At 34.6% G+C, this 10,252-nt stretch overlaps 1 protein-coding gene across 1 annotated transcript; it reads left to right on the top strand.

The window, feature by feature from the left end:
- The first annotated feature begins 2,897 nt into the window (after window positions 1-2,897).
- Window positions 2,898-8,433, top strand: LOC148620781 (uncharacterized). Its single transcript, XM_088574580.1, has 4 exons — window positions 2,898-2,928; window positions 4,602-4,732; window positions 6,333-6,407; window positions 6,821-8,433. The coding sequence occupies exons 1-4, from the start codon at window positions 2,922-2,924 to the stop codon at window positions 7,436-7,438; spliced, it is 831 nt and encodes a 276-aa protein (XP_088430706.1). The 5' UTR covers window positions 2,898-2,921; the 3' UTR covers window positions 7,439-8,433.
- The last annotated feature ends 1,819 nt before the right edge of the window (window positions 8,434-10,252 follow it).

Here is a 10,252-nt window from a genome sequence, read left to right as displayed (position 1 = left end):
AGATTCGTGTATGCGAAGGGGGTACTAGGGTATTAAGTCTAGAACTGATGTGGGATTTTTGATCCGTCGAAAAACATGACCGCTGGTACTTAAATAGAACAGAGAGATCATCCAGAAGATTCTTGAGTATAGGTCTAGCGAAATTCTGACTTGGGTAAAAGTGTTCAGCATCATGAGATCTATCTGTGATTTTTCGTGTTAACCTGCTATGCCATGTTGGAGTTATTGTCCCTTTTCGACGTCTTTTTGCTATTTGTAATGTGATTACTTTAAAATAAAAATTAACGTTAGGAATTTTCATCCAAGAAAAAAACATGGCCGCATTTACAAAAAATAGAATATTGCTAATCAAGCAAGCTGATCGATTCAGGCACATGGAGCATCTAGTTTACGTTTCCAGTAGAGTATCCATGCAGATTGAAAATGGCTAGTAAGTATCGCCAGGTGAACCTGTGAATTTACCAAAACGGGTCCCTTAATACCATTTATGATGCTTACAAAAGTAAACAAGTACTATCTTTAAAAAAAGAAAGACGACGCAGTAAAATTTGTTCTTGTTACATATATTTTTTTTTTACATTTCATTCAGGAAATAACATACGACACGCAATTTTAATTTACTATGCAGTTTTTTTGCCTATCGGGAAACAGAATTGCGATCAGGTGACTTGCGTTTCCTTGGAAGGGCGTCTTAAGGTCAAAGGGTAAAATGCGAAACTGTAACGATTGCGTCGGAAAAAAATCGGATAAAAAATAAACCGGAAACGAGGCTTGCTTGCCCATAGAGATAGAATCGTCCGGGTAACTGCTACAGTGTAATACACTTAAGAAATCGGTAAAACAAAACAAAATTGTCAGGAGTGGATCCAGACACTTTGAAAAGGAGGGGGCTAGCTAGGTGTCCTCAGAAAAGCGGGTGCTAGGACAAAATTTGCCTTTTTTTGTCAATTTTACATATGAAAATGACAAATTTTCCAATAAAAAGGGAGTGTAAACATAATTGCCAACCCCTGCACCACGTCCGGATCCGCCTGCTAACCCCATGCACCCACCTCTGGATCCACCACTGTTGTCAAAACCCAAAGTTACTTTTATTTCTTGTTCTTGTTGGGGGGGGGGGGGGCTTCGACATCATGAATCACCTCTACTATGTGGGCAATGTCTGAATTTTATACGAACTTATACTTAAATTATAGAATACCGAAAGGTTAAAGAAGTGTAAATCTTTCAAAAAGGAGTCTACATAACGAGATTATTTTTTCTGTTCAATGAATAATGCGGACGGAAATATACGGTGGTTGGCACTACAATGATATCTGTCTAAAACTAAATAATCCGAAAATCTGTTTAAACAGGACCTTTTTGAAGTTCCTTTACGTCAATTTAGGTTCAGGTCCATGTAAAATTTAGACACTGTCCACACCAAAGTGATTCATGGTTAAGAAATCCCACCGAACAAACGATTTGTCAATCTACATGTTATATTTTACGTGACAATTATACTTTCCGAATTCAGTTCTGTACTTTTGAGGTAATCATACATTTACCTTCCACTAAAATCAACCAAATCAAACAAAAGCAAGAACAATAACTCTTGCAGAGTACCAATTGTATATACAATCTATATATAATTTTTTTTTTCAAAAGCACAACGACCAAATGAAAAACTTAAGACTGGTTATGTGACCAGTAACTGTTTCTGAACAAGAAATAAAACTGAATTCGGTGGGTTTTTGACATGCATGAATCAATATCTGTCTGATTAAAAAAAAACTGCTACTTAAATTTAATTTGAATCTAAGTAATTTAATTCGTGCACCTATCTAAATCGAACCAATTTTAAGTGTCAGTCCTTCTAAGAATCAGGAAGTAGGCGAAACATGGTGTGAAAAACCCACCATTTTGATAGTGTGATTTGACTATTTGCACCATCAGAATCAAGGAAAACAGAAAAGGTTTTCCATATCGCCTGCACCATTGAGTTAAAATTTCATTGAAATGCAATGATAACTCTGTCAAAAACCTCATTTTTCTAAGATTCTGTTGAAAATGTTCTGAGCAAAGCCAGTGATGCAGAGATCAAATAATGGTCTTTCCAAATAGAGAAAGCATCCTTGAGTGAAATTATATTGTCAGATCGGTGGGGTTCTGAAAAGCATGTTTTTGATTTTCTTATTTTGCATGATTCTTACAAACACTTACACTTAAAGTCCAAAAGGGTTTCGGTTTAGACAGGTCTCACTGTGCTGGGATTCGATCAAACGCCATAGAAGACTTGCGATAAAGTAATCGTGCAAAGGTGCATTTCCGTTTTTTAAATTATGTTGTTTTGGTGTGCCTTATTCAATACGTCGTCTTCCTAGCTTCTCATTCCCATATACATGTATAACGAAATTGTTGCATACGAAACAACATAACATTTTAAAAAATGTTACTTCCTGTTTACAAAAAAAAACAAACAAATATTCAAAGGCTATTCAAGTCGCCTTTTCCTTTTTCTGTGTCATATTTCAAATTGATAAATAAGTGCTATTTTCAAGCGTTTCAGTGTTTAATTCACTTCCATATCTATCGATTTTGTGAATTTAAATATATTTATGTTTCGATTTGCAATTCTTATTTTATGTTCAGTTTCATACAAGTGTAATTCAGTTTAAATATCCTAGTACTTCGCGTATAAAATAAAATCTCGCCAACCTATTTAAATTTCCAAATTTCCAATCATATAAATAGAGTTAGAGGGCCAGGTAATTTTTCAAAAGCAAACATTTCGGTCCAATAGTTTGCCATCGTGCATCAAAAAGTTTCGCGCTAACGTTGTTGAAGATTTTGAAACTCTTGAGATTTCCGTGATTTAACATATATAATGAATCTGTTCACTTTTAAAATGAGTCCTAGAACATTAAGACTAATCAAGAAAAATGAGAGGTATGGAATTAAATTTTAGAAATTATTTCACAATCAAACACGAAAGCGCTTGGACTATTTTCCCAAGAATTCTGACCACATGTTGGGCCAGTTTAAAAGGATTGATTAAACGTTCGAAATTTTCATTTATTTAGAAAACCATTGTTCCCAAAATCTGCATTTCTTTTTTCTTTTTTTTTTTGGGGGGGGGGGGGTGGGGGTGGGGGGTGGTGGTGAAAAAACCAGGCAAGGAAAAGTAAAAATAAAAGAAGCAACAAAAAGTCGTTAAAATTTTTTTTTTTAAATTTTAGCTATATATTGAATACTGTCTAATCTTGGAGTCGGGTATTCCCGAACAAGCACTGTTGTATGCAATTATTACAATTTATTGTTTTTTTTTTTGTGTTCTGTGATACCAGAAAAATACACCGTAAGAATCAATATGATTATTAAGGTGCTTTTAGGTGAAAATGTAATTTTTTAGTTAAAAAATTTAAACACAGAAACAATAAAAAGAAACCCTATGCAGTTTAATACAATATTGCTATGTAATTGTCACAGACAGTCGTACACTGCATTCAGCCACTGTGACAGATAATGTGATTTTTTAAAAAGTTCGAACTGGACCCTGGCATTTTATTCTAATATTTTGTGCATTTTGGTAACAATGTTATTAATATGAAGACATCTCTCTCAATAATCGACTACTCTTACGTTGTTAAAAGTTCATATTATTTAAAATTTTATGTTATGATGCAAATTATTATGAGGCGAGGAATTAGTCAAACTTATTACTATTTAAAGAGGTCTTTAATCATCCACGAAGGATGTAATTGTCTATGGACCATCTCAATTATTTCTGGACAACCACAATTCGATTTCAGGACCTCTTCAAATATTCCTGGACTCCATAATTCGATTTTAGACCTCCTGAATTACATGTATTTCAGGACCTCCACAAATAAGTGTATTATTTCAGAAGGTCCTCAAATATTTCAGGATCTCCAAAATTCGATTTCATGAGCGTCTTAAATTTTTGAGGTCCAGAAATAATATGGGATCTCCTTGAATAATGAAAGTTTTGAGTAATTCCGCGCCTTATATATTATCCTGGTGTTTCCCAGCTGTAAATGTCCTAATAAAAGCATTACCTTGTGAGCAATAGACCCTTTTGCGGTCCATGTAAGTTGATGAGCATGCTCAGTATACAGTTCGCGAGGCAGGGCTTGGGTAGAACAAAAGAATTTTCCTCGCGAATCAGTATATTGAGCATGCTCTACGCATGATCATCGATAATCCCACAGTTAGCACAAAAGGGTCTATCGTCACCGGGAAAATTGACATATTATAGTAAGTTTAGAATCTGAAAATTCATACATATTGCCCTAAAGTGGCATGCATTACGTTTTGGTAGATCTAACTTTTCCTTTCCTTGTAGGGTTGACTTTTCTTGTTCTCTATTCGTTACCAACGTGCTCTATTAGTATATGACATTTTGGTTACTCCAGCTATTTTGTGCTTTTGTAGAGTTGACATTCGTTACCAAAATGCTCTATTACGTTACATTTGGTGACTCCATACAGTTACATATGTACAATTTACTTATGTTTTTTGTAGGGTTGACATTCTTTACCAGAATCCTCCACTACATTACATTTTTGTGACTTAATTTAGATATTTGGTTTTTTTTGTAGGGTTGACATTTTTTATTCTCTATTCGCTAATAGAATTCTCCGCTACGTTACATTTTGGTGTAAGCGTCGATGTTGTAGCTAATGACCTGGCCTTTTTACTCGACGAACTGAATGAATCATTTTATGAAGAGGTACGTTTGTAAAAGGAACTGTTGCAATTTTATTTTCCCAATACATATATGTTGTAATATATGCTTATCTGGTACGTGTACATGCACGTACAAGAAAACAGTATGGTTTTCTCTATATCTTCTTTCGTGTTAATTGCAGGGTAGGCAATGAGCATGCGTGGCATTTACCTCCGATAAGTATGATTTTAGGGGTAGAACTATAGAAACATTCTTGCAGAAGTATTAAATATATACATAATCAAGTCTAAGCTACACCCCAACTCTAGAATCGATGCGAAGTTGCAAATTTGCGATGCAAATTGGGTCGCTCCCTCAGAGGGAATCGAATCCTTTCTCTTCTCTGTGACAACACCGCCTACACAAGGTCAAATGGTCTATGTCACCCCCTCAATTAGGCTAAATTAAAAATATAGCTTTCGTTAACCGAGTAATAATTCTTCGTAATTAAATCTTGAGCGCAAACATTAGCACATGATGTAATTGGATAGGACAACCTCTGATTGTATCGTGGAGGACAGAAGAGGATCTGCAACGGTATACAAATACAGCTACTTCAAGAAGTCTATTGGGATGTGGCAACTCTACCATCTTACATGGTATTGGATTACTTTGTAGATACATAGCATGCATGGCGAGGAACGATGCTAATACAAAGATACATGTATCAAGTCTAAGCTATACCCCAACTTTAGAATCGATGCGAGGTTGCAAATTTGCATATATATATATGACATGCTCATGGACTACCATGCATTCAATGCGAAAAGGACTATTCTGGTAAAGATGTGTCGATCGTAGCGTTTTTTCAATTTGTAGGAAAAGTTGGACAAGAAAAGTGTCTGGTTAAATCATCTGAAGCAAAATTCAATGACAGAGCACCCAACATCATTAAGTTGTTTTCGAGTCTATGAATGATTTCTCGCGTACTACCTGAGCTAGTAAACTTATATGTAATAACGCAAATAACTCCTTAGTCAGACTTGTCTGACCCAATTTATTATACATTGCATCAGATTTTATCGATCATATTTATCAACATGTGCTGTATTACAAATTGCAGAATCCATAAAACACTGAGACTGCATTCCTTGTATATCGTACATGGTGGAACTTCTTGTTGATGGATTTGACTTCCTATTTCGATAGTTTTGGTTTTGAGTACATCTTGTATACAATTAAGTTTTGGATTTAGATCTACCTATATATTTGATTATAATGCTGATTAGAGGCACGTGTACAACAATATAGAAATTTGCAATACCGTATAGCGGGTAGTTTTCGCGGGTGCCAAACCTCGCAGTTTGCATTTTGAATTGGGTTTTTATATGTTCACGGTCTTTATTGTTTAATGGAATGGAAATCATATGAAAAAATATGTTGAATAAAATTTGACGAGCTTTTATTTTCGCGATTTCCCAAAACAGAATATAGCGTAAATTACACCTCGCGAAAATTTCCGGCTATACGCACGGGTGTACCTGATTGGTACTTTTTTCTTATCCATGGGACGATTAAGAAAAGTACATGACTTGTGTACATGTAAAACTGTCTCTTATTTTCAAATCGCTTAATTCGATTTTTTATTTTTTTCTATTTACAGACAAAATATCTGTCTGGACCAATACCATTCACAGAGAGACACGTGTCTTGTGATCTAGCCAACAGAAATGACAAAGTAAGGATTTTATGATATTGTCTAAGGTTGTTAATTTTGGATGGGTATGAATGTGTGAAACTTGTCCACCACAAAATTGAATAGATTTGAACCGACAGAGTTTGCCGATGCATGCCGAAATGTGAAAAAGTTTTTTTTATAAATCTGTTACGTAATTTCATAAATGAAATGTTTTTTTTTTTTATTGTTTAAGTGTCGGCGGAGTACTTCTTCACCTAGCATTAACGTGGAAAGGAATATGCTTCTAACAATTATACTTTTGAAATTATACTTATCATGAGCGACTTGGATTAAAATATTACCGAGTACCTTAACGTCTTTTTTTGTTTGTTTGTTTTTGTTTTTGTTTATGTTGTTGTAAAAATGTCTGTATGATTACGTAAGCATATAATTTTGCTTTTTTCTTGTTTCAGATCCGTTGGATATATTGTGCCTATAACGAAACCAACAATGCACTAAGAAGGCTGAAATCTACGAAAGGATTGAACGCCAGAACACTTGAGAAGCTGGTAATGTTGTCCACAAAAGTTTTGTGTGATTTGAAACTGTATTTACTGCAGATAGTTGAAAACGGAAATCAAAATGCGCTAAACTTGGATCTTCCAGGGTGTCAGACTGAAAAATGCAACAACCGCAGCGAAGCAATATTTAGAACTATCTTGGCTTTACGCGATGCTAAAAATGTGGTTTTAAAAATGACCGAGAATGTACGACCAGTGCTTGAAGAAGCAGACGAAAAAAATCAACCAACGGCAACTACTGTTCCCTCAATCATCGAAAAACAAATTCAAACAACAGAATATACTGATGCAAACATTCTAAGTGTAAACAAAACAAACACCACAGTTAAGCGGAAATCAAACAGACGCGGGAAAAGGCGCAGACGGCGAAGGTGCAAAAACAAACGCAACAAAAAACAGCGACGAAAATGCAGACGACGTTTAAACAAAAGACGAAGAATTATTAACAAAGGACGGAGAGGTAACCAAAAACGAAGAGTTTATAAAAAAGATAGAAACAGAAAACACTGAAGCAGACGTACGATGGTCAAAATAGTTTTTAAGAATAATGTGTTCCTCAGTCTCCTTGTGACTACACGATTTCCTTCGCAGACCTATAACCGCCTCCTGATTTACCACGTAATTAGTATCACTCCGCCAGCTTATAATAAGGCTCTGCTATATAGGATGTGGAAAAATTCATATGTCATGAGCACTACTCATTACAACTCTGCGAAAGTGCTTCCGGTGTACTGTAGTTACCTGCACAAAAAGGTGGGGTTTAACACTTAAGTGTGACAGAGGTGTAAACATATACCGTATGTGCAGGAGATTGGCTTTTACATTAATTGCATATACCATTTCACGAAAGGTTCACTTATCTCAGGGATTATATAATATGAATTGAATTAAGATTTTTGTGTTCATAATTGTGTATTTGATTTTGTTGTAAATTGTGCTTCTTATTTCAAAATAAAGGGGTATGTTCCGAATTGGTTTATACTAAATTCGTCCCTGAAAAAATACTTGGTCAAATCAACATGTACATTTTGTACAATTAATATTGCATTATTTATTATGTAAACCTTTGCATACATCGCCTGCACTTGATTTCATTATTTTTTCTTTGCGGGAGATATTGGCCTCTTATAATTTCACAACTAAAATATTCCAATATAAAACAGGGCCGGAAACTGGTATCAACGAATATACCCTTTTTCGCATTGCTCCTCGTATAGCACAAGAACAGGATCTGAATAAAGGTCGAAGAAAAATGCGGTCTTTTATTTTTAAACAACTTTTACAGAATCGCAGCAGCAAGTGTTGCATATAATTTGTTCTAATTGCTACACAATATAAATTATGTAATTTTCCCCCATTTTTTTCGCATTTACAAACAAAAATAAGCTATTTTCATTTTTGCAAATTGATAAGAGGGTACGGGAACCCCTTGGATCCGCCTATGGTTCATTGAATGTACATAAATTTATTTGCATTTATTTATTTTAATTTTATTATTATTTTTAAGTAATAAATGTGTTTTTAATTATTTCTATTATTTTAACAATGTATATCCCAATAACTCGAAACTGGTGAGTCTTTTTTTTAACATGAATAAAAATATTTACTATTTATATCGGATGTTGATCGATTTGCAAGACACACCAAAAAAAGTTTTCCGGTGTTAAAAATCTTCACATTAGACGACGACTTCCGGTATTTAACAACTCGAATACCGAAACATGAGTTCAATAAAAAGAGAATATCGATGGAATTTGAAATAGAAAGACCGAACCAGATTTTATTAAATAAAACACAAGATGAGCAACAGTGCAATTAGAAGAAGGCAGTATGAATACTAATTTTTTGCATTAGGTTATTTAATCAACATTTTTAAAAATGCAGAAAACCAAAGGGCTACTTATCCCTTTTACTTCATTTTCGGAGAATACCCTTGTGCAAGCGTAGTTCACGAAAAAAAGACAGACATAAAAATACATGTACTGCGAATTAAAACAGACATAATTGATTCTTGTCAGATTTTTGACGCATGCACGCATCGTAACCAGTTATGTAAGATAGTATATAGGCTATAAAAGGTGCTTCGGAAGGGTAAGCATGTCCTGCGTCGCTAGCGGCTCCTATTATATTTCAAGTTATAATTAAGTTCGTTCGGTTGTTAATCCGGCAAAGTGGAACCAAATGTAAACTTGATCTGTAACTCATCAAGGTAGACTCACAAACCATAAATCAGCTCAATATCTGCAAGTGGTGAGAAAAAAATGTGCGGAAAACTTAAATTTCGGTAAGTTTTTCAAAGTTCAAGGGCTATAACTCGGACAAAAATTTGCTTAGCGGAACTAAACCTAAACTTAATCTGTAACCCATCAGTATAGATTCACACACACACCGAAAGTCTGCGCAATGTCTGTAAACGTATAGAAAAAAAGTTAGGAAAACTTAAATTTTAAGTTTTTCAAAGTTCAAGGGCCATAACGCGGACAAAAATCTGCGGAGCGGCACGAAACCTATTCATGATCTGTTATTAATCAAGGTAGACTCACATACCAAAAAAACCAGCTCAATATCTACAAGCGTTTTGAAATAAAGTGCGGAAAACTTCTATCCCAAACACCATACTCGAACAGCATAATTAAGCAGGGGCGTGACCAGTAATTTTTGTGAAAAGAAAAATTAATTCTACCCGTTATCTATAATAAATAAAACAAGTTCAAATATATGTGTTCGTCACTGCCGTCGTAACAATCGAGATGCGGGTGCCTCTGTTAAGTACATGCATCCTATTTGAATCTCTAGTTAGATGGGAATTGCCGATCCGCGGTAAGATAAAAACAATTTTGTAAACTTGCATTAAAACAGAAAGTAAATTCAAACAAAATGATATAAAGCTATTTTAAAACAAATCTAAAAACCGATGTCCCGGAAATTTAAACCTAAAATTACTCAACATTTCATTGGTTAATTCATGTATCGAAAATAGATTCGATACTTAAACTATCATACTGCTCGAGTCTGTAATATTTCAACTATCTACATTGTATAAATTAGTTCACGGATAATGTATAATGTACGTAACGAAAATTTAAATGTGTGATTAAATGTTTTGGTTTTCTTCAAATTACATGGACATACGCCGGGTGGAGGGGAAAGGGGTGGGGGGGGGGAGGGTTGGAATGGGAGCTACTCCCATAGTGTTATCACATGTGCAGTATATATAATATATTCGATCAGTCAGTTCTACTCATTTTAATAAAGAGTGTGAAAATTTAAAGAACGAGATAACTATTTTTGCCATTCAAGGAAAAATTCTACAATTATTCTCAT

Source organism: Perna viridis, chromosome 3 (genome assembly GCF_037379345.1).
Source record: "Perna viridis isolate PV_CMFRI_1.1 ecotype Kerala chromosome 3, ASM3737934v1, whole genome shotgun sequence".
In the NCBI taxonomy this organism is placed as follows: Eukaryota; Metazoa; Mollusca; class Bivalvia; order Mytilida; family Mytilidae; genus Perna; species Perna viridis.
The sequence above is the reverse complement of the archived record's forward strand: the minus strand, read 5'-3'. Positions and strand labels throughout refer to the sequence as shown.